The sequence below is a fragment of the Corvus kubaryi genome, unplaced genomic scaffold (assembly GCF_017639235.1).
Source record: "Corvus kubaryi isolate FWS band 111438036 unplaced genomic scaffold, C.kubaryi_AGA036_p1.0 37341, whole genome shotgun sequence".
Taxonomy (NCBI): domain Eukaryota; kingdom Metazoa; phylum Chordata; class Aves; order Passeriformes; family Corvidae; genus Corvus; species Corvus kubaryi.
The window spans coordinates 905,772-929,951 of NW_024581112.1; the positions used below are offsets into that span (position 1 = coordinate 905,772).

The window sequence follows — 24,180 nt, forward strand, 5'->3', positions numbered from 1 at the left end:
CACCGACCGGCCGCCCCGCCAGGCCCCGGTGCCGCCCGCTCCGGCCGTCCCGCGCGGCGCGGGGCGGCCGGAGCGGGCGGCACCGGGGCCTGGCGGGGCGGCCGGTCGGTGCCGGGCGGGATGTTCCGCAAGGCGCGGAGGGTGAACGTGCGAAAGCGGAACGACTCGGAGGAAGAGGATGAGGAGCGCGACGAGGAGCCGCCTCAGGAGCCGGCGCCGGCGGCCGGGGTGGCGGGGGAAGGGCCCAGCGAGGCCTCCATGCCGCTGGCGTCGGGCGCCGGGCTCCTGCCTCTGCCCGCCGGCTGCGTGCCCCTCGCCCTGCCCGGCAGCCCCGCGGCCTTCGCCTGCGCCGCGAGCTACGGCGCGGCTCTCGGCTTGGGGCTGGGCTTGATGGGAGGCGACCGAGCAGGCCTGGGGGCTCTGCCAGCGCCCGCTGTCCTGCGCCCCCCGCCGCCGCCGCAGCCCCAGCAGGGCAATGGGCTGCCGGCGGCCGGGCGCCCCAAGGAGAAGAAGCGGCCGCGGGAGAACAAAGAGGTGCCGAGGGCCAGCCTGCTCAGCTTCCAGGACGAGGAGGAGGGTGAGGCGAGTGGTCGCTTCTTGCGGAAGGGACCCGGAGCTGCTCAGCCTGCACTGGGCCTCCCTCCCGCCGCCTGCGCGCCCCCGGCCCTCCTAAAGAGCCGGGATCCGTGCTTATTTTTTCAGGCAGTCGGGTTGCCCCGTGTGCCGTGGGGTGATGTTGGATCACACAAGAGGGGGCGAACCCTGAGGGCATGGTACGGGCAGCCAGGGATGCGCGGGTAGGGAGCCCCTTCCCCAGTCCGACCTGGCTCCTGCGGGGCCAGCATGCTCCCAGCGGGCTTAGCTGTGATGTAGGGCGCTAGACTGCCACTGCTCTGTGTTGCTGGTGCATCACCTGTCTTGCGTTCACTGCACCTGGGTGGCCCGCAGGTTTGTGCGGGAGTAGGTGCAGCCCGTAGCCACCCCCTGGAACCATCAGTGTTGGCTGAGGAGCATCTATCCCGTGGCTTTGTGTCGAGTTTGTTTTAATCTGATGTGGCTGGTGTTCACGGGTCACCTCGGACTCACTGTCTGTTGTCTGAACAGTTTGTATTGTTTTGAGTCGTCTTAGAAGAAATTATTTTGAAATCACTGGAACTTGGTTTCTAAGATTCGTAATTTGAAATCTTGATGGAAATAGTGAAACCATAGAATTTCATTTTAGACTGGGAAAGAACCCCACAATGTTTGTTAATGGCATTTGTGAAGTTCTAGGTACAAAGTTAAGAGATTTACTAAATAAGTATGCTTGACAGAGCTAATGTAATGTTATCCAATTTCTCTTTTAAAGAAACTGAAGAAGTTTTCAAAGTGAAGAAATCAAGTTACAGCAAAAAGATTGTAAAACAATTGAAGAAAGAATACAAAGAAGATCTTGAAAAATCAAAAATTAGAACAGAGGCCAATTCTCCAACAGATGGTAACTGCAAAACTAATAGTAACTTTTGTAGTGGAAAAGATGAAGTACTGTAATTTCATTTCTTGTTTTCAAGATGAATTGTTAGTCTTCTAGAAGATTTCACATTTACAGCTGAGGTAGTGCGCAGATGAAATGTGTTACTTGAGCCTTATGAATGCTGTTCTGCAGTTGGTGGAGAGCTCTTTGATTCTCATGTAGAAATTAACATAGAAGGATGAAACTTCTCAGCTCTGTTAGGTGGTTGTCAGTAGACATCAGTATTCTGAATTGCAGCTGTATTTATGACAGATGAGTTGCTTATTGAATTAGGAAGGAATTAACATTAGTTTGAATATGTACCTGTGCTTGTCTGACAGGATGTGTCCTTGTAATGCATTTTCTTTGAAAAGGAGGATTGTTGGGGTGAGCAGAGTGGTGGTCTTTGTTGTTAAGTTAATTGTTCAACAGCTGCCTGTTTCAGGACTTGGACCTTAGGGTAGATTTGATTAAGACAACAGACTGAAAGTGTTGGAGCAAAAGGATCTCTTTAACAATGTACAGTCCTTGAGAGCTTGGAATAGAGCCTGGGACTTCAATTTCTTTGTACTATTGGTTTTTGGGAAGCTCGTTGGTAAAGTGCAGTGACTCCTTTTCCACTTACGTTTTTACATAGATTATGTAATGCTATGAGCACGAGTTGGGAGACTTATGATCTATGATTGCAATGATCTAGAGAGGCAAATGGGGGTTGAACATGGTGCCATGCAGGAAATACCCTTTTAAAATTTAAATAAATTATTTTTAAAGGTTTTGTCTGCATTTAGAAAACCCACAAATTCTTCCATATGAGAATCCTTAAATTGCCTATGCAGTGGTGTGGGGCACGAGCAAAACCAGAAATTATCGTTTCTGTCGCTAATGTTCAGGTCCTCTGTGAAAACCTGGATTCTTGCTTCTGTCACAAAGATCCTTAAAACATTGCATTTTGCACATGGCTGTGTGGGCTTATTTTCAGTTTGTTTTGCTCTCCCTAATTGATATGGCTATAGTACAAAGACTTCAAGGCTACTACTGAGAGAGTAGCCTGGATTCTCTGAACAAGTGCTTGAGTCTAAAACCTCAGATATGTGCAGCTTGGATTGGCTAGCTGGGTTTAACATACAGACACAGGCAGCAAGTACAAATAATATGTAATAAAATGTATGTTGCCCACCTAATGCAGGGTGTAGCCCAAGAGGAAAATGAAATGTTTTTTTGAAATCAGTCGGTTCTTGTGGAAAGATTTGGTGTAACACAGGCACTGCTTTCCCGTTGCCTATGTAAGAGACTTTGACAAGGTTGCACAAGGTTGAGTTCCTCCACTTCCTTAATGCTTAACAATGTGGAGAATGTTTAGTGGTTGGTGGGGCTTGCCTGGTCACATTTTATTTTGAGAGGATGTCTATGACTTAATCACAGTTAAGAAAGTGTATTTTCCTAGATCTCAAACAATAAAATTATTATTTAACATTTTCATTTGATTTTCACTTTTGGTTCTTATATCTTAAAAAAAAAATACATCTGAGTGATCTTTATAAAAGGAGTAAAACATGGACTTTGCTGTCTTGCCAGTTGAAGCACCACTAGAAAAGACAGGACAGAATAAGGATATAGGCCAAGAAGATGGGACTGCAAACAGTGAGCATGGTGAAGAAGAAATGGAAGTTGAAAGTGAGAAGGAAGAAGAAAAACCAAAAGCTGGTGGTGCTTTTTCAAGTGCTCTGTCATCACTGAATGTTCTTCGCCCAGGTTGGTTTTTGTAATATGTCTGATAAGTTACCAAATTATTTAGCCAATGTTTACAGCAGACTAACGTGTGCGAGAGATTAGGAAATAGTTTCCAACGATTTAGCATCTGAGAATTCAAGAAACTATTTTCTAAAGTTGTTGAGTTTTACTAGCCTTGTGAGAGAAAATGTTTTGCTACAGAGTGCTTCATCCTGATGTCAGAAGCAGGAATTTATCTCTCAAGTAGATGACAAACTATAAGAAAATCTAGATTTGGAATAGGTGACTTCACATGAGATTTAACTGCTTTCAGTTAAAATCTATTCTTTAATTCAAATGTTTCAGTTATGGTCTGCAAGGTATCTGAAATATTTTCCTATCCTGTTTTGTATACTGAGGTTCTAGTCAGGCCCTGAGGCCAAGGAAATCACTCTGAGAAATATTTTTGAAACTAGTTTGCTAACTGTAGTAGTCTGCTCCCCAAATACCAGATGGGTGTCCTGGGTCCACACATTGATTTATATGACTTAGGTAAGTTGAGTTAGTTTTGTGCTGTAGATTTTTGGAGTTTTTAATTAGGTCTGCTTTTCATGTTTCCCCTTGATTGTACAATCTTCTGTATATTAATTGTGTCTGATTTGGTGTCCTCTTGATCTCAGAGCAGTAATCGTCTGTTGAAGTGGTTGATGCTTTTTATTCCCCCAAAATAAGAAGAGCTGGGAGCAGTATTGGGATAGGAAGTGACGCAGTTATGCACCTCATTTTCTTCCTCCCTTTGCAATAGTCAGCTCCTGTAAAGGGCTTCCTCTTCTTTAGGAATATTTCCCCTAGGAACATCAGGCTTCTGCTCTTATGACATGAGCTGCTGGAAGCAGAGCCAGACTTTCTGTGATGATCCCAAATTTGAGGGTTTCTGTTCAGAAAGTTGACGTGTTTAGCGTCTAAGGTGCTTGCAAAAGTTTTCTGTGAGTATGGATTTGTTTCCTCTCATGTTTTTTTTTTTTTTCTGTGTGCAAAGATGATTTGGTAGGGTGACAGAGTTGAGCAATAAGAAATTGTAACACCTCTTTTGTTGCAGTGGTCGTTTAACAGTGCACACATCTGTCTCTAGGAGAAATTCCAGATGCTGCTTTTATTCATGCCGCTAGGAAAAAACGTCAAATGGCTCGTGAGCTTGGAGACTTTACCCCTGTTGACAGTGAACCAGGTAAAAGCCGCCTTGTTCGAGAAGATGAAAATGATGCCAGTGATGATGATGATGATGACGAGAAGAGGAGGATAGTTTTTACAGTGAAGGAAAAATCCCAAAGGCAAAAGATTGCTGAGGAAATAGGTAAACCCTTTTTTTGGAACGTCAGCTGATAAATATTCACACTGTTTTCACTGCAGGTGCTGCCATTCAGCATTTTTAAACAACACTTTTTCAAACAATCTGGAGGTGTATTGTGTTTCTGAGGAATGTGCTTGTAAAATTTTGAGCACAAAACTATATTCCTGTGCACACTGCTGGCTGTGATAGAAACTTACGCTAAGGATCAGTTCTTGTTTTTCCTGTACTCTGTTTTTAGGAAGCATATAGTTGTGAAAAGAAAAACATTTGATACAGAACTCTTCTTGCTGGCAAGCAGGTAAAATAACCTTTTGGAAAAGGAGAATTAGTAAGACACATAGATTTTTAACATTAGAGGGTTTTACCAGCAGTGAATTGCAAATTTACCCATTGGATCTTTCAAGTGGAACACCTGTGCTAATAATTCACAGGCCAGTGTCCTTAATTCCTCATGAAGAGGAAAGGAAGATGCTCTGAGATGTTCTCACTGAGGCATGGTTTCAGGTTTTTGTATTCATGGCCCTTATGAATGCATTATCTTCTTTTTCTTACTTGTATGAAGGTATTGAGGGAAGTGATGATGAAGCTCTAGTGGCGGGGGAACAAGATGAAGAACTCAGTAGGTGGGAACAAGAGCAGATACGAAAAGGAATCAACATACCCCAGGCATGTACATAATCGTGCACTCTTTTTTGATTTGTTTCTGCAAGTATTGGCTAAATCCTTTACAAACTTGAGTAGTTTACAGAAGGCTGTTTCATCTGAGAAATTAAGTCTGTACATTCTGATGCTCTTTAAAGAGAAATAGTGTAAGTATTCAGAATGATAATGATACTAAGAATTTGTCCACTTGTCCATTTAAGAGGATTTTTCCATTTACCTTCTTGAGGGCATTTGTTTCTTCTACCTTAGATGTTGGATGCTTAAACCCACTTGATAATTACACTTTGTATCTGCTTACATTTTTCACACGTAAGAAAAATAAGTTTCTCCTTTCTTTAAAGCCTAATATAGTACAATTGTATTTTGTCTGCCCCTAGGTTCAGCCAAGTCAGCCTGCGGAAGTGAATAATGTGTACTACCAGAACACTTACCAGACACTGTCTTATGGTTCATCGTATGGCATTCCATACACCTATGCTGCGTATGGATCATCGGAAACCAAGTCTCAAAAAACAGATAATACAGTTCCTTTCAAAACTCCCAGTAATGAGATGACTCCTGTTACTATTGATTTGGTAAAGAAACAGCTTAAAGACAGGTAGGACAGACCATCTTTTTAGACTTAAAGATCTGTCCCCTAGGTTTCTGTTCCTCAGGTGTCTTTTAGTCTCGGTGAGCAAACACAGAGTTTCATCGCTGGAAAAGTACTGACTGGCACATCCATTAAAAAAAAAAAGGCAAACAAAAAAGCTCAAAGTGAAGATGACATTGACACTTTGTTCGAAAATCTCCTTGGATTGCTTCTCTGGAAGTGAAACTTTAAAAATGAGGCCATTGATCTTGTTGAAGACAGGTCTGAGTTGCATCTTCTGGACACTGCACAGTCTTATAGTGAAGAAATGAAAGGCCAGTGAGGTGTTTAGCTTATCAAGCTGCATTCCTTTAAACTGTGAATGAGAGATTTCCCCTTCAGTAGATAAAGAATTTAATTTTTAACGTATACAGGTTTTTTTTTTTTTTTTGCGTAAACACTGTAATCTGCTTGTCAGGTATGCAAAAGGTATGGAATGAACAATGCAATTGCAGTGAGAAATCATATATAATGAACAGCTTGCACTTTACATGTCTTCGAAATTGGTTTGTATTCCCCTTGTAGTGTTGCAGCCTTTGACAGTGACTCAAGTTAGTAGAGGAAAAAGAATGCTTTGTGTAAGCTATAGTTCCCATCCACCCCCGATCTGTCCAGCCAGCTTTTCCTTAGGGACAGCCTCACACCATTCTGTGCTATCAGCTCCTGTAAAAGTTTGTAGGAGTGGCCAATGCAATGCACTACAGCACAGTCTAGGAAATGAGTTTCAATCATTAGCCTTGCTGTTCATGAAGAGAGGGGAGAAGGTGACAAATAAAAGGTTGAGAATGTCTTTGCAGAATTTCCCATATATAGGCTCAGTACTTGCACTGTACTGTCTGTTTGATGTCTCAATGGTCTGAAATAGACAGACTTTTGGATGTAAATTTACTATTTATCCATTGCCCTTCAGGTTGGATTCTATGAAAGAAATGCACAAAGCTAATCGGCAGCAATATGAGAAACATCAGCAAAGCCAAGAGGACTCTACCAAGGCAATTGAAAGATTAGAAGGGTCTTCTGGGGGTATTGGTGAACGGTATAAGTTTTTGCAAGAAATGCGAGGGTATGTCCAAGACTTGCTTGAGTGTTTCAGTGAAAAGGTAAGGATGCAAAAACATTCATCTCTTTAAAAAAAAAAAAAAAAAAAAAAAGGTCTCTTATTACATGCCAAACACCACATCTCCCTCTGTTTTCGAAAAAAGTCATTTGAGAGCATATTCTTCAAAAGGTTTGGTTATTTGAGGATTGAAAAGAACTTTTTATCATGCTATGCTGATTATCAGCAATCTCTCTTCCCAGCTCACTGACTTTAGATTGCCTAAAAACTTGCAGATTTTGTTTCTTCAGGATTTGATAGATACTCTGGCATTTCAGCTTCACTCAGATACTCCTTTTTACGTGGGTTGGATATCAGGTTAGCAAAAATAAGGGCTGAATTATGACATTGCTACTTCCTGGAGTGCTTTCTGTACACAATAACAGAGACTTGTATTTTCTGTGTTATTATAAACTTCCTCCTGCCAGATGTTTCTTGGTACTGCTCTGGAGTCTGAAGGAGAGAAGTTTTAAAACTAGCAAAGCTGTTTGAAGACACCCACACTTAAAAATATTATTTCTTTCATGTAGTGTGATACTTTTATGTACCTCTAAGTCAAAAACTTAGTCTTTTTTCTTACATTATGCACTATGCTTTGATTACTTACTTTGTTGTAAATATAATAGGAGCTCCTGAATATATATATATCTATACATGTATATATACATATACATATTAGGCACACACAGGAGCTGTAGAATTCAGTGAGCAGTATATAGGCTATTTCTTCATTGTCTTCTGACTTGAATACAGTAGTAGTATAGTAATTTCTTAATATCTTGTCAGAATAATTGAGTAGTTTAAACTACTGCTTGCCTAGCCCATTAGGTGTGGGAGAGGAATAGAAAAGCATTCTGGGTGCTGATGGGTTAGACATTAATTGTCCACTATTAGTGGTATTGGGAGAGTCCAGTCTTCGTCCTGTAAAAGCAAAGAGTAACTGTCATAAGCAAACCCAGGAAGTGTGGGACAGTTAATTCACCCAGCTGATTGATTAGTAACTAATTAGTTGCAACTGATTGTTCACTTAAGAAGCCATATTCCTGAGTCTGTATTAGCATTAGCTGTTGAAGGTTAATAACTTTCCTAGGCAGCTCTGGCAGTGCTCATTACCCAGATGGCTGAATTCCTACCAAAGATAAGTTTTTATATTACTACTTTGAGATAAATATGTATTTCAGAAGTCAGGTTAAATATCTGTGTCTCTATTCAGTGTTTGCTTTCTGAAGACCTTTTGTTAAATTACTTTTGTGATAACTATAATCCGTGTCTGGAGGTTCTCCTTGATAGCATAAGGTGTCTTACTCAAATATTTTTAAGATGTGACTTTTATCATCTCAGGCTTCTTAGGGGCATTCACAAGTTTTGCTGGTTTCAGGTGGAGGCTGCTGCTGTACTTGTATGTAAAATGCATCGCGAAAGCAGCAGGTGACGTGGTCAATCTAACAGGAGCATTTCATGTATTTTGATATTGTTTGGCCAGATAATGTGGTTTGGAATTCAGTGCTTGCAGCATGACAAAAGTACCATCAAATTCAGAACCAGTAGCCCACAGGACACTGAAAAGTTTTCTAAAGAGGAGATATTGGAAGGGGACAAAATCAAGTAAGAAAATCAGTATCAGTTTTTATTTAAATTAAATGCAATAGGATAGTAGATTGTTCCAATGTTTTGAGTGTAGAGATAAATTACCTTCAGCTTCTTTGTACAACCTGTGGCCCTGACTGCTTCATATTTGAAGTGTTGTTATTATTATTTATAATAATATATGTAGTTATTAGAATATACTTAAGGATATGTGCATATATATGTGCGTAATAATAATACCGTATGTGTATATACGTATATCTATACATACATATATGAAAACGTATCTTTAAATACAATATTTTGAAGAGATTCTGAATGTTAATATCACTTTGCCCATTCTTAAGGGTCAGCAGAGAGTATAAAAAGACAGCTATTATGCAGATGTTAGAAAACAGCACTAGAAAAGTCAAATCCTGTGTGATACCTTTTTTTCCCCCATAAATAAGAAAACCAATAGAATGGAAGATGATTGCATGACTTCCTTCAGAAGTAATTACTGTCAAAATCATGCTTTCTGAGAAGGCTGGCTCGTCGCAATGGCATTTTTACATTTTGAATATTGGAACGTACAGTGGATACAGAAATATTGAATTGTTCTGGGCATACGTTCGACAGCACAAATAGATGAACTGTTACTTTACCTGCAAAAACGAATTACCAAAACATGCTCTGTGTGTGAGAATTATCCTTGTGATCTAAATGTTTAGAGACCTTTCTGCTTTTCCACTGTCTACAGGGAAAGTGAACAAAAAATCCCCTTGAAAATGCTGAATTTAAGGTACTCACTAAACAAAACAGGGAATGAGGTCTGTAACTTTATAGTAGTCAGTGAAATTGTCAGCCACTCATTAACCACAGTACTGATTATAGAAGAATAAGGGCTTCTAAGTCTCTTGTATTCTAAATGGGAAGTATTTTGAGTGGATTCATATGTCTGAATATATCACTAGGTTTCTTTTTTAATCCTGAGAAAATTACAGAAAGAACTGCTAGGAATGCTTTGAAAAATTTTCATTTGGCCATTCAATGTTAGAATTTCCTCTACATGTTTAAGAGAAGAAGCTATATTTTCTATGGTAAACTGTAGTAAAATTAGTATTTTTTATTATTTCTGTTTTCAAAACTGTCTTCAATTCCAAATATAAACTTCTGGCACTTGGAAGTTTATTCCCTCCTTGTCTTTCTCTCTACTCTTTTCTCCAAAAGAAAGGTGTGCGTATTTTGAGTTGGTGCAGAGCTGCTTTCATTTTAATCCCTGGAGCCCAGTTTATCCCACAAAGCTAACACCTTTTTCTCCTCTGATGTGTGTGTCAGTCTCAGTGAGCTGAAATGGCCCTGTAGCTGTAAACTAGAGTCTTAGATTTTACTGAAGGAGGTTCTTTAATAGCTGCTGAGTCACCTTCTAAAATACATCAGGAAACAGTTTCTGATTTTATCTTTTGTTTTGAAAAAAATGTAATCCTGGATGGTAGGCAGCAATGAAATATAAAAGGCTGGAAGACTGTGGAGTAAGCATACGTCTCAGAGGTAAGGAGGACATGGCTTAAGTGTTCATACCAAAAGGACTTGCCTTTCCAAATTAAGAGATTGTGAAAACTTTTGGTTTGCCTTTGAATATTTATAATGATCCAATTTTAACTTGTCCCAGGAAATGACAAAATAAAAAAGTGAGCAGTTTAATGCTATTTAATGTCAGGAAATTCCCAGCTGTCATAATATCTATTTTTGTTAGAGATGCTACTAAAATAGTTCATTAAAGAAAAAAAAGTGACAGGTCTGATTTGAGCTACCTGAATTATTAATGCATAACTTGCACGAATGATACTGTTTTAATTTTAGTGATAATCCAGAGGAGTATTTGATTTGAATTACCTGTTGGCATAACACCCTTATGCAGGGTTTGATTTCATTTCAGTAATAATATTTCAGCATGTGCTAATCAGAGTTAGAGCAAAACAACAGCTACTGGCTTCAGTAGGTTAGATTGATGGGTGGTTTTTTCTCTGAGTACAGTCAGGTTATTTTCTCACTGAAGTATAGAATTCTTCTACAGTCTTATTTAAAGATAGAGAAGAAATAATCGATGTCGGAGAATTGCAGACTTTTACACACATGTAACACTTGGTAGGGAAAGCAAGAGTACTGGAAAGAATATTTCGCACTCTGAAATGGATGTCTGGCTGTGTAGACTCATTCAAGCCACGGAAGCTGCTTTCAGAGTGCTCGTGCTCTGATTGAAAGTTGCCAACATTAAATGTATGCATTTTCCCCACACCTTGAACTATCTCCTGGTGCAAATGATACAAACAAGTAAAAGGCAGGAGTTCGTGCTGCTGGGAGCACAGTGGCAGCGTTTTGCTCCGGAATAGGCTGGGACCCCAGAAGCTGAGCAGCTCAGGATCCGGGTATTACGTGGTGTGTTGTATTTTTACAGGTGCCTCTGATTAACGAACTTGAATCTGCAATGCACCAGCTGTACAAACAGCGAGCTTCCCGCCTTGTCCAAAGACGACAAGATGATATTAAAGATGAATCTTCGGAGTTTTCAAGCCATTCAAGTCAGTCCATCTTGAAGGTTTTTATTATTCATTAAACAACCTTGTTTACTTAGTATGACTTAATTGAAATGTAAATGTTTAATGTATGACTGTCTTAAAGTTTATTCTTACTCTTGAGATGAGTAGAAGCAAGCTTAGATGGAAGTTCTCTAATCTGTTTTGTTTTAAACTCCAAACCGCTCTAACTCTGACTTCATCTTTCCTTTCTGTTTCTCTTAACTGTATTTTCTCTTTCCTAGCACTAAAAATGTATGCATGGTGGCAGTGGGAGTAGTGGTAGCATGTGACTCCCCATTTTCTTCTTACATCAGGACTTCTTAAAAATTTATTTTAGCCTTCCTGAATCTATATAAACATCATTTAACATGTACAGTTAACTGTATAAAGCCACAAAGCACTGGGCTAGACTTCCGTCTAATGTTCTGTTTTGTAGCCAGCACAAGTATTTAATTTCAGACGCTTAACTGGTAAATTAAAGAACTGGAAGGCTAATCAGACTAGTACAGTGATCCTATATGAAGTACAGTTTAAGAATAGCCAGTTAAAATTCCTGCTTACTTTGAATTTGTGGATGGGGGGATTCTCACTGAGGAGGTTTCTTGTGGTGGCTACTCTTCAGTATGTAAAACTCCACAAAAGCATAAATGTTGACTTGGATGGAAATACATGTTTCTTGGAGGAGGTTTTATTCAGTGTATTAAATGAATGGATGAAATACCCTATTAATAGGAATCCTCTTTATGCTTCAGAGAGCTTCCCATTTTTAAAAATGGCTTTCTGTCCTGTTGCTGATGTAAAATCCTATAATCAGTGCCATTTCCCTGTTCTGCCACAGTTGCCAGAGATGAAATCTTGTTAAATACCATTAGCTAGAACTCACTGAAGATGATAAAGTGTTAGGATGTCAGAGTGTCAGTGTTGGTCGTTCCTTTATAGAGTGGTTAGCATACATAGTCTTTTTAGGACTGTGTTTGGAGTTCTTGGCATCACATGGCCTTGCAGTTTTATCAGGAAAATGCTGTTGTGAGAACTAGAAACCTAATATATTAGAAACTTCTTTCCTGAAAGAAGCTTAGAATGGATTCTTTTATACTGAGATTTAATGATGGGATGGCAGTAGTTCTCATTGCTGAGGTTGGGTTTTACAGAAAGATCTTATTTAGTATCTGGAAATTTAGAGATGGCTCTCAGTAGTTCAGGTATTGAGCTGGAATACTGACATAGATCATAATTAATAGTTTAAATGATGAATTTGTAAATAGATTTTGTCAGAACATGTAAATTTATTCCTGAAGTTTGGATAGGCTGTTGTTTAAGTGTTTATGTTTATACTTTAACGGGTGGACTTGAGCAGTGGCTAGCATTCAGTCTACTGTTTAAAATTTACCTGGAAAGGAGGAACTGGAAACACTCCTGTCTGCTATCTGTTATTTTAGCTGTGTTGTTTTCTATAGCCAGGAACAAAGATAATCAGAGCTTGAAAAGAGGAGGGAAGATGGCTTATCTTTCTGTAGATTTTGATATGTTTTAAACTTTAAGCAATCTAAAGCATATAAACCTAGAAGCACTGTGACTAGAACTCTGAAATATTATATATTCTTGCTCCAGTCACTCTTGTCTGCTTTCTTTTTTGTTAGTTTTCTTCTCAAAAATTATGTGGTGAATGTGTTTATGTAAGGAGCACACTTTTCTTGGACATTCCATTTAAGCTATTTCTGTTAAAACTGTTGACTTTTATGTAGTTTGGCACTGTTGTGAGAGGGATAAGAGTGAAGTATGGTGACAACTATTTGACATTTAAGTGGAAATTTTTCCAAACTCCACTGCTTTCTGTTTTAACCTCTACACTTGGTGAATTCAAGCTTCTGGGGGATGTTGGTGGGGGTTTTTTTTTGGTTGGTTTGTTTTGGGGGGTTTTTTTGTTGTTTTGTTTTGTTTCTTTAAACTTTGACTTTCTATTTCAAAGTACTCTTAGTTTTAAAAGTGGGTAAAAGGCTCTTACGAAACTGCCTACATCACATTTATAAACCATAAATAAGCATTTTAATTTTCATTGATGTAATTTTACAGATAAAGCACTGATGGCACCAAATCTTGATTCTTTTGGGCGAGACAGAGTGATCTATCAAGAACAAGTCAAGCGTCGAACTGCAGAAAGAGAGGCTAGAAGGTAGAGAATGAGATATCTGGTCCCTTTAGGAGTCTTTGTCTGCTTGCAAGATAAAACTTTCCTGTGTGACATGCTAACATGAGTGGCAATGTTTGATTCTTCCCTGCAAAGGGAAGAAAACACTACAGCTGGTAGTGGGCAGAGGTGTTCTTATTTATCCCAGCTTATCATGCAAGTGTAAAAAATATTCCATGATACTGATTTAAAATCGCTAGAAGAAAGCATAGTAAATACATTACATATCTATATGGTCTCTGCTGGTTTTGTTTCTTTTCATTGTTTGAGGCAGCAGCATAGTGGAATGCTTGAGGTGGTGGCACAGCAAAAGTTCTTTTCTGCTTGACTTTCCTAGAACTAAAAGGACAAGCCTAAGTGGGCGTATTCATTGTATAGATGGGGAAAACAGCTGGTTTCTATTGCGTTAGTATAGCTGGTTTTACAGGTGACAGCTGGCTTATATTGCTGCTCCTTTCCAGAGCTCGCCGTAGACAAGCGAGAGAGCAAACTGGGAAGATGGCAGATCACCTTGAAGGCCTTTCCAGCGATGACGAGGAAACTTCAACAGATATCACAAACTTCAACTTGGAGCGAGGTTAGAAAAGCTACCCAAGCTTTTATCAGAGACTCACAGCATGGTCTGGATTGGAAGGGACCACCCAATTCCAACCCTCTGCCATGGGCAGGGACACCTTCCACTAAACCTGGTTGCTCAAAACCCCATCCAACCTGGCCTTGAACACTTCCAGGGATGGGGCAGCCACAGCTTCTCTGGGTAGCCTGTGCCAGGGCCTCACCACCTTCACAGGGAAGAATTTCTTCCCAATATCTGATCTAACCCTGTTCTCTGTCAGTGGGAAGCCATTCCCCCTTGTCCTCTCACTCCAAGCCCTTGTAAATAAGTCCCTCTCCATCTTGTAGATTCCCTTCAGGTACTCTAAGGCCACAATTAAGTTACCCTGGAGCCTCTTCTCCCAGTTGAATAATCCCAGTTCTCTTATGTAACAAAATACCAAATATTTGACAGGAAAAAAAAAAAAGATCCAAATGCAGCCCTATTTATATATTTCACCATATTTTAGGAGAAGTTTAGGAACTTTTGATTCCAGGATCATCACTGTGACCAGAATAGTCTCTATCACCAACCTGTTGTGTTTCTTGTAGCTGACTGAATAGCCCATCCTTAGTGAGGTTCTTTTTATTTAATTCAAACATGCTTGTGCTGGCAAGCAGTAAGCTTTTGGACTGCCAGAAAGTCTTCCTTCCAATTTGTAAAATAGTTTGTCATTCTTGAAATACCTGTTTGTCTTACTTGTGAAATTTTGAAAACCTCAGTGCTTTAAAAATCTTTTTTTGGCTCATGGCAAGTATTTAGTAGAGTTGTGAATAAGCTTCTAGAAGTGCAATGACAAAAACTTTGTAGAGTCTTGTTGCAGCCTGGCAAAGTTTGCAAATGATAGAAAACAATGTTGAATGCAAATATTGTGGAAAAATTTTGTGGTACAATTAGCATTTGCTCTGATTAAAGAGAATCGAGTTAGAAGAAGTGAGGAGGAGGAGAGCAGCAAGGATCACATACACAGAATTGCTTGTGTTGTATTTGAGGAGGGATTGAATGGTTTTGGTCTCTTCAAGTAGGAAAACTATCGACTTTTCACAGTATGAGAGCTAGGGACCATGAAATTAAGTGATAGGATAGGTTTAAAATAAAGAGGTCACTTCTCACAGTCAAGGTAATGGCAAAGTCATTGCTGTAGGTGGTTGTGGAGACCTGAAGTATGAACAGATTGGAAAAGCAATTAGATGAACTGTCTAGCTGTTAGGTCTTTTGGAAGTGCAGACAGTTTCCACACCTTTAGTTGCTGTCTGATTTACTGCAATTTTATGATTGCACTGATTTACTGCATACAGGGAGAGCTTGTGGATAAACAGAGCAACTGTTCAGGGTTGTTAGGTGCTATAATTAACTTTGCTAAATTAAATTATATAGATTCAAACCTCAATGGGGCTGAATTGTAACTTGGCGGTTTATGTGTGGAAAAGCATTTTGTAGAAATTTGTTCAGTTTCTGAATAAGTATAGTATTTATAAAGCTTTTTTGCTATTCTTCGTAGCTCTCTTGTTAGTCCAGAAACAGCAGTGAAACAGAGGACTCCACTTTGGACCTACTAACTTTATATGTAGTGTCTTTTCTTAATCCCAGTATGAAAAGTGTGGTTGTATGACGTAATGCCCTGTTCCCTCAACCGTGTCCCTGCCTGCTGTGTGTACTAGTTGTGTTCATTGTGTATGGGTTACTCGTGTAACCAAATATTGACAACTGTGGCTGCAGCAAATAATGACTGATTAAAATGAAACTAACCCTGAGAAGTAGAAAAGATGAAGGGAAAATTATATAGAGAGAAAAAGGTCTGGACTGCATAGAATACTGGTACTGTAAATACAAAAAAAAAAATAGAAAAGAAGGTGCTAGAGGACTGTAATCACTGACCAGTGCTAAGAGGCATGTTCTGGGCAACATTGTAGCATGGTGTCTGCCAGGACCCACCCTGTCTAAACTGCCAATTCAGTGGGTTTATTTGAGATGCCCTCCTGTTTTTGCCCTTGGATAATCAAAGATGTAGAATAATCTGGGTTGGAAGGGGCCTGGAGATCAGCTGTTTGAAACTCCGAGGCAAAGCAAGGCCAGCTTTGAAGTTAGATCCACTCTGAATACAGCCCAGTACATCACCAATCCTAACTATGTCTGGTTACTTAAAATCCTTCCATGAAATGTTTAAAGTAAGACCTGTGATAAAACAGTCTATTGGAGAGTACTCACGTGCTCCTGTTTTTATAGCTTTGTGTGTTTGAGGCAGGAGTAACTGAACTTTTAAAGGTGATGGGTTTTTTTTTGGTTTTGTTTGTGGGAGTCAGCTTATGGCAGTGAGCATCAAAGAATGTCTTGAAAGAGGCATTACAGGGAGTAGGTGATTAACTTCTTGTTCCTTTTCTCCCCTGCCAGATCGTATATTGAAAGAATCCGGCAAAGTTTTTGAAGATGTTTTGGAAAGCTTTTACTCGATTGATTGCATTAAGTCACAGTTTGAAGCTTGGCGCTCCAAGTACTTTGCTTCTTATAAGGATGCTTATATTGGCCTCTGTTTACCAAAGTTGTTTAACCCTTTAATCAGACTTCAGCTGCTTACCTGGACTCCTTTGGAGGTAAGCTCCTCTGCAAGCAGCTCCTCTACATTAGCTGCTACATGGTGGTTCTTTCACACTTGTGCAGAGCAAAGTAAATTGCACCTTTGATGTGCGCTTCTCTTAAAGGTGTGTTCTAGGGATGAAGTTTCACATGGGCATCTATCTTGAGGCAAAGCTTTTCTGGGGGCTGCCCTGGACTGGTTGATCCTCTATGTTCCCAGCAGACTGTAGTTCAATTTAGCACATTGCCAGTTCCTTCTCAGGGAGTGGTGTACACCATGTCTGCAGCTGCCCATGGTAGTGGGTTGGAACTAGGTGATCTTTAAGGTCCCTTCCAAGCCAAACCATTGTATGGTTCTATGAAAATACATTTAGTCTTTAAAATACTTTAGAGAAAATTGTGGATCTAGATACGCTGTTTCATCAGAAGTGGAACTTAGAAGCTTGTTCTTATGTGGAATTAAACTTGTGTCTCTAGGTTATGTATCTTTTTCTCACCTACACCTTCATACCCTGTAGAATTCTGGCTGGCCATTTCCAAGTCTTCCTCACAGTACTCATTGCCCAGTTATTAGGTAGAGAACATGGGAAAAGCAGGACAGCACTGTGGCAGCCCAGTATCCCTGGCACACATTCGTTGTCCAGCCTGCGTACATATGCTTTCATGAGATGCCACCAGGACAAACAGTTGAGGTGGCTTTTGACTCCCTCTCTTCCTCCTTTTTTCAGAAGTGGTTTTTTTTTTTTCTTATCTACTAAGAGAATATCTGCAGAAGGGGATTTTCTGTCAGCTCTTCTCTGAGTGCAGAGGAGTGCATGACTCCTCTTCAGAGAAAGTTCAGAGTATTAAAGTAATTTTATTAATTTGATGTTTGACTTCATTAATCAAACCAGGAAAAATCTAAGAAAGATGCCCTCATTAAATTTAAAGCAGTTTTTGTGCATTCTCCCTTCCCCCATGCTATTTCTCTGAGTTTTCAGGTTGACAAAACAAAGCTCATGTTAGTTGGAGACATGGTACATAATTGTCAAGTCTAACTGTATTCACTACTCTGTGTTACTGGTGCTGGTAAGCATTTTGTTAAGTTAGAAAAATTACAAGGTGCTCTTAAAGAGAGGTTTTAAATCCAGAAGGCGTGGTTTTATAATGCAGCACAATTGAGGTGTACTTCCAACTTGTACCCTAATCTGTAGGCTTTTGTTTGGCTCAGGTGTAAGTAGAAGTTAAAATCTGTGGCAACTGCTAAAAAATAATCTTACTTCAGCCATCATCGCTTTTCATTACATCTACTGACTGTGCTGGTAGAATGAATTGGTTCATTTGGCAGAATGTTTTAAAGCTGTTTTTCTGAGTATATCGTACTTGCATACATAATACTTCTATGTATTGACTTCAAATCTTTGTTTAGGAATCTAACTCCAATGCTTTTTTTATTAGGGCAAGTGTCGAGATTTTGAAACAATGTTGTGGTTTGAGTCGTTGCTGTTTTATGGCTGTGAAGAGCAGGAGCAGGTGAAAGATGATGCTGATATTTCACTATTGCCTACCATTGTAGAGAGAGTTGTTCTTCCTAAATTAACAGGTATAGGCTTAGAAAATGGGAGGAAAGGGGTTGTGGAGTTTGATGCTTGTTTGTGCTTTCAGATTTTACTGTTTCGTAAATAAATGCATGAATGTCTCAGTACCTGTATTTGAGTATTTGTAAAGTGGAGTAATTCTTTAATCTCTTACAGTAATTTCTGAAAATATCTGGGATCCCTTTTCGACCACACAGACATCTAGAATGGTAGCAATTGTACAGAAACTAATAGATGGATATCCCTCAGTGGTGAATGCAGAAAACAAAAATACACAAGTAAGTTGTTGGGTTTTTTCCATGCATATGTTGCATAAGTTAAGGAATTCGAATATATTTTTAATACCTTATGTTGGGAAATACAGCAAGAAAAAGTATTTTTAAATTATTTGATGCTCTGCAGCCTGATTGTGGGGAGTAAAGTATGGTGATAAATTAGAAGAAGAAACTCAATGGAGCCTCCCCAAAATAGATACTAGAGGTAAAAAGTACACCAGATGTATTAAGACTTGTTGGTCTCCAGTTTCACTGTAAGGATTGGCTACAAATACTCAGGCTTTTCTTTTTTAGATCTTTGCAGCCTTTTCAAATGTTTTGCCTGGAAATTGGATTGTTTTACTTGCCTTCTTTGAATGCAGGAACTGATATTAGGAGTTCAGGTTTTAATTGAAAGTGTCAGATTTCAGCTCTGTCAATTACTACAGACTTCTTTAAGACTATTTGTGTGCTCAAATCTGAATCTATGTTTACAGTTATGGTCACAAGTGTTCTTTGTTGCTTTAAAAATCAGTATCTGAGTGTTTAACTACTATGCAGTACATTGGACATTTAAAAAAAATTATCTGTTTCAGATGCTTTTAAAGGCATTGTTGCTAAGAATGAGGAGAACACTAGATGATGACGTATTCATGCCCTTGTATCCAAAAAAGTAAGTTTACTTTCAGCTATGGTGTTAGACCTTTCTTCGCAAGTCACTGTCTTCTGTCCATAGTTAACAGGGGTTTTTCCCAGTGTGATTCAGTGCCTGGATACAGATCTTTTGTTATCCTGCTAGGAGCATTTAGCAAAGGCAAGAAGGATGGAAGGGAATATTTATGGAAATGAACTGTGTGTTGGAAGGAAAAAGCCAGCAAATTCAAGACAGAGGTGTGGTCTTGGTTGCTCATTAAAGAAATTTCTTACTTTCCAGCATCTTAGAAAACAAGAACTCTGGTCCATATTTGTTTTTCCAACGTCAGTTTTGGTCTTCTGTTAAGGTAAGTCAGTAAATACGTCTGGTAAACCTTTGGTCTAAGACAGTGTAGCAATAAAATCCTCCTCAAATTTGTGGAAAATGGTAGATGGAATCTGCTTCAACTTCATTTGCAAAAACTCTTAATTCCCGATTCTTAGTCTTTGATAACATACTGTGCCCTCTTCACGGTGTGTTTGGTCACTAGTGGTGTCCCCCAGGGCTCAGTTTTGGGCCCAGTCCTGTTTTATATCCTTATGGATGATCTGCATGAGGGGATCAAGTGTACCCTCAGTGAATTTGTGGATGACACCAAGTTGGGCAGGAGTGTTGATCTGCTGGAGGGCAAGAAGGCTCTGCAGAGGGACCTTGGGATTGATGAGGCCAGTGAGATGAGGGTCAACAAGGCCAAGTGCTGGGTCCCTATACTTCGTCCACAGTAGCCCCAGAGCTGCAGGCTGGGGGCTGAGTGGCTGGAAAGCTTCTAGGCAGGAAGGGCCCTGGGGGTGCAGGTCAGTGCAAGCCAGGTGGGCAAGAAGGGCAAGGACACCTGGCCTGTACCAGCAATGGTGTGTCCAGCAGGACCAGGGCAGTGACTGTCCCTCTGTGCTGGTGAGGCCACACCTCAAATGTTGTGTCCAGCTCTGGGCTCCTCAATTCAGGAAGGATGTTGAGAGGCTGGAGCATGTCCAAAGATGGGAATGGAGCTGGGGAAGGGTCTAGAGGGTAAGTCCTATGAGGAGCAGCTGAGGGAGTTGGGGTTGTTTAGCCTGGAGAAGAGGAGGCGGTGCGGGGGGACACCGTGTCACTGCCTAACAGTGGGGTGTGGCCACATGGGCTCTGCTCCCAGGCAACCAGCGACAGGATGAGGGGAAATGTCCTGAAGCTGTGCCAGGAGAGCTTTGGGATGGACATCAGGAAGAATTTTTTCACAGGATAATGAACCATGGGAATGGACTGCCTAGAGAAGTGGTGGAGTCACATCCCTGGAGGCATTTAAGAAAAGATGGACATGGCATTCCATATTCTGGTCTAGTTGGCAAGGTGGTGTTTGGTCAAAGAGTGGGCTCGATGTCAGGGGTCTTTGGTTTTGTAGATGAAAAGGTTGTCAAGTGGAAGCACCATCATTTCAACTGGAATGTTATGGGGTCACCTAGCTTACTCACCCTGGGTTTTTTGTCCTGGTGCTTGTCAGAATAAAATATACTACTTTGGGGAATGGAGGAGCTCAAAGCCATGGCTATCATAGTTTATTTCCAATAAAAGACTGTGAAGAAAATTAACTCCCAGCTAAACAGAAAAGTAGAGACTGATGTTGATCGAACAACTGCTCTCCATGATCACACAAACAGAGCTCTTCTCTGGAATTTTCTGTTTAAATTGCAGCAGCAAGGGAGGCTGTATTCTGAATAGATTTGCAAAGCATTTTAAAGTAGTAAATATTTTTAAATGTTCGATGTGTTTGATCAACTCTGTTTTCAGTACATTTTGGAACAGTTATTTTCCCTGTGTTGTATTTTCAGTTATTGGGAAACTTTCTCCAGTGGTATGGAATCCTGTCAAACAAAACTCTCCAGGAGCTGTCCATAGATGGGTTGCTAAATAGATATATTCTTATGGCTTTTCAAAACTCAGAGTATGGAGAGGACAGCATTAAGAAAGCTCAAAGTGTAAGTAAAATCAAACAATGTTTAAAGTAATGGATTTCAGCCGAAAGGAAAATATAGTTAAAACTTGATGTTGCCTATGAAATCTTGGCTTTGATACCTCAAAAGTTGTACTGTCAGTGAAAAGTAGATTTTTTTTTTTTTTTTTTTTTTTTAGTATACAGACTGAAGAAAGAACCTTCTCTGGCTCATGCCTGTAGATTGATTAGGTATACTGTGGGTTTCAGTGCTTTGTTGCTTGGATTTTGGTGTGCGTTTTTTTGTAGTTTTCTCATTTTTTCACTCAGTTCGGTCTTGGGACTGCAGTCTTACTAGGCAGACTTCACAAGTCATGTTACATAGCTTTTAAAATTTTTGTTATGTTGTGTTTAACTTCCTTTTTCCTGCTTTTCCTAGGTAATTACTTGCTTCCCTAAACAGTGGTTTGCTAATCTAACAGGAGACAAGACTATTTCTCAGCTAGAAAACTTCTGTAGATACCTTGTTCACCTGGCTGATACAATTTACAGAAACAGCATTGGTTGCTCTGATGTAGAGAAGAGAAATGCAAGGTAACTTACTTTGATTTAAAGCAGTTGCAGTTCTTGTGATTTGTTTTATTTTGGCAATGCATGCAAACATGGGTAACTCTCTCCATCCTGCTATGTGTCTTTGGAAACTTCTTTGAATTCACGTTAGAAATGTTACATTGTGGTAGATGGGGATATTTTTAAGGTGTCTGAAAACAGTAACTGCTGGAAATACTGAAACATTGATTTTTTTGCACTACTCCTATGTGTCCTGGATTCTTAAGGAGGTTTATAAAAAGCAGGGAGAAGGACTTTTTATATGAGAAGATACTGTCAGGACAAGGGAGAGCGGCTTTAAACCTGAAAGAGAAGATATTTAGGTTAGATACTGGGGAGGAGTTCTGGCTGTGAAGGTGGTGAGGCCCTGGCACAGGTTGCCCAGAGAAGCTTCCCATCCCTAGAAATGCTCAGGGCCAGGTTGGATGGAGCTCTGAGCAACCTGGTCTACTGGAAAGTGTCCCTGTGCATGGCAGGGGGTTGAAATGAGATAAGCTTTAAGGTACCTCCCAACCCAAAGCATTCTATGATTCTGCCAAATTTTGTAGCTACCATGTTTGGACTGTTTCATCTTGTGAGTCTGTTGCTGATTCCTGTATAGTGGCTTCTAAATTGCAAACTGTATTTTGTATACAGTTCAAAAGTTCTGACTATTTACACAACCAACTAGATGAACCTGTTTTAACTGAGATCCCAGTCATTTTACTTGAATCCAATGGTCAGCTTAATTAAAAGTTTGGATTAGATATGTTACTGCTGGCCAAGTAACTGACGTGCTATGGGAACAGCAACAGCACAGGAATGAACAGTCTTCCAGTCTTGGTACAGTCCTGTGTTTCAGTGTAATAGTTCGGGATTTAAGTTTCTTAAGAACTGTTTTCTTTTGGTGGTGTGTTTCTAAATTACCAGATGAAATGATAACTTGGTAAAAGTTTTTATTGGAAGAGAAACATCCAGTTATCCTTGTTTTCATAACAGGTTCTGATTTGATTTCTGTCTTCTGTCCTGCTTTTTCCCAGCATTTAACAAATCTACCATTACCCTCTTTAAGCAAATATAATAAATCTGTAGCAGGAATATGAAATATATGGCTCCATAATGTAGTCTTCTGTTGGAAAATTAATCAATGTAATTGATGGTTCTGTTTCTGTATTGACTTCTCCTGCCTCTTTTTTAGGGAGCACATCAAGCAGATCATAAAGCTTCTAGCAAGTATCCGAGCCCTGGATCATGCCATTACTGTCGCAAATGATCACAATGTAAAAGAGTTCAAGATTCTAATAGAAGGAAAATAGACTTTTCCCACAACTCATTTTGAGCTTTAAAACCATTCCTGATGTGTAATTTATGTACATATGTAAAGTTTCTTAAGCTGTAAAGTATTGATCTTTGTTTTAATACAAAGTGCATTCTTATATACAGCATCCTTAAAAATAAAAATCATTAACTTCATTAAAAACAAAAATGGAATCCCAAGGTTGTCATCTTTCCAGAAACCAGATTTTCCCTCATGTTTCTCAAAATCTTGTTTACAAAAATACTCTGTGCCCATGATCAGTTATCATCTAGTCCTGTTAATTGTTCCATGGTTAACTGGAATGTGTATAATATATTCTGTGTAATACAATGTATGCATATATTTATACCACCATGTTGCTTTCACACTGGATATAGAGATGATGTACTGTTGCGATGAGCTTTTCATTTGCTAAAAAATACTTATTTTGACAATAAAATGATCGTATTATTGGTCAAAAGAGCTGGTAAAACATTCAAATATGTGAAAAGTCACATGAGTTGAAGAGTAGGGACACACTGAAGTGGATCCTGACCTTTTAAAAGCAGCTGTGCTGCACTCCAAGTGGAGTAGCTAAAAAGAGATTTGCATTCAGAATATGGAACTCTTAAGACTGTTCTTCAAAAGGAAGATCTGAATCAATGCTGAATTTTTTTTTTTTTTTTTTGATACAGGCAAACACTGAGAATTTGTTATTATTGTGCATGTGTAGATGGTGGCACTTCCTAAGCTCCAAACACCTTTCATTTTGTAGGAGTAATGGTTTACCTCTGAATTCTGGACCCTCCTTCCTTTTCTAAGTTGCTTAAGTTGTGTCAGGGTTGGGGGAGTTTGGTTTTTTTGTTTGCTTTGTTTTTTTGATTTTGTTTTGTAATGTCATTCATGGAACCTATTTCTTCAGGTTAGTGTGGCTAAAGATATGGAGCAAAATGAAGGTGAAAAAAAACCTTTGAAGTATTTATATTGTGGTAAATATTCAAATGTTACACTTCCCACTAAATATCAACTGAGTCTAGTCTTAAAAAACCCAAGGCATTTAAGTGTAAGTGAAAAACCACTTCCAAAATCTGTTGATATACATCAGAACACTAGTGACTTGATCTTGGGGTTCAAGGCAGGTGGACAGCTGTCATAGCCTTGGGTTAAGAGCTACTCTCCATGTGTGCCCAACTTTTTTTAGGGGAACTGTAGCAATTAATTTGCATACTGAATAATATTGATGCTTATGTCGTGTGGTATAAATGACTATATTAAAAACATACCATTTGTAACATGCACACTTCCTTGGGACACTGGATAGTTGTTTTTTTTGAACAGTTGGGATTGATAGAGCACACTCAGAAATACCTGCTTTTAAAAATTGCTTAATAAACTCATCTGTCAAGGAGTTGTTGCAGT

At 39.6% G+C, this 24,180-nt stretch overlaps 1 protein-coding gene across 2 annotated transcripts; it reads left to right on the forward strand.

The window, feature by feature from the left end:
• Positions 1-58: 58 nt before the first annotated feature.
• PAXBP1 (PAX3 and PAX7 binding protein 1) lies at positions 59-24,180 on the forward strand. Of its 2 annotated transcripts, XM_042031486.1 has the most exons (18): positions 59-577; positions 1,349-1,477; positions 3,068-3,244; positions 4,335-4,556; positions 5,116-5,219; positions 5,594-5,814; positions 6,758-6,947; positions 10,968-11,091; positions 13,162-13,261; positions 13,738-13,853; positions 16,263-16,462; positions 17,883-18,027; positions 18,179-18,300; positions 18,873-18,949; positions 19,211-19,277; positions 20,776-20,922; positions 21,316-21,470; positions 22,663-24,180. In XM_042031486.1, exons 1-18 carry the CDS (start codon positions 121-123, stop codon positions 22,778-22,780), a joined length of 2,871 nt encoding a protein of 956 aa, XP_041887420.1. In that variant the 5' UTR covers positions 59-120; the 3' UTR covers positions 22,781-24,180. The 2 variants fall into 2 exon arrangements, with proteins under 2 accessions (XP_041887420.1, XP_041887421.1); XM_042031487.1 differs by lacking the exons at positions 20,776-20,922; positions 21,316-21,470; positions 22,663-24,180 and having other exon boundaries at positions 18,873-18,953; positions 19,211-19,280.

Coding starts and splice junctions, on each gene's coding strand:
- PAXBP1 (XM_042031486.1), top strand. CDS start 121: ATGTTCCGCAAGGCGCGGAGGGTGAACGTGCGAAAGCGGAACGACTCG. Junction 6,948..10,967: donor TTGAGTGTTTCAGTGAAAAG/GTAAGGATGCAA, acceptor GTATTTTTACAG/GTGCCTCTGATTAACGAACT. Junction 18,950..19,210: donor ATGCCCTTGTATCCAAAAAA/GTAAGTTTACTT, acceptor CTTACTTTCCAG/CATCTTAGAAAACAAGAACT.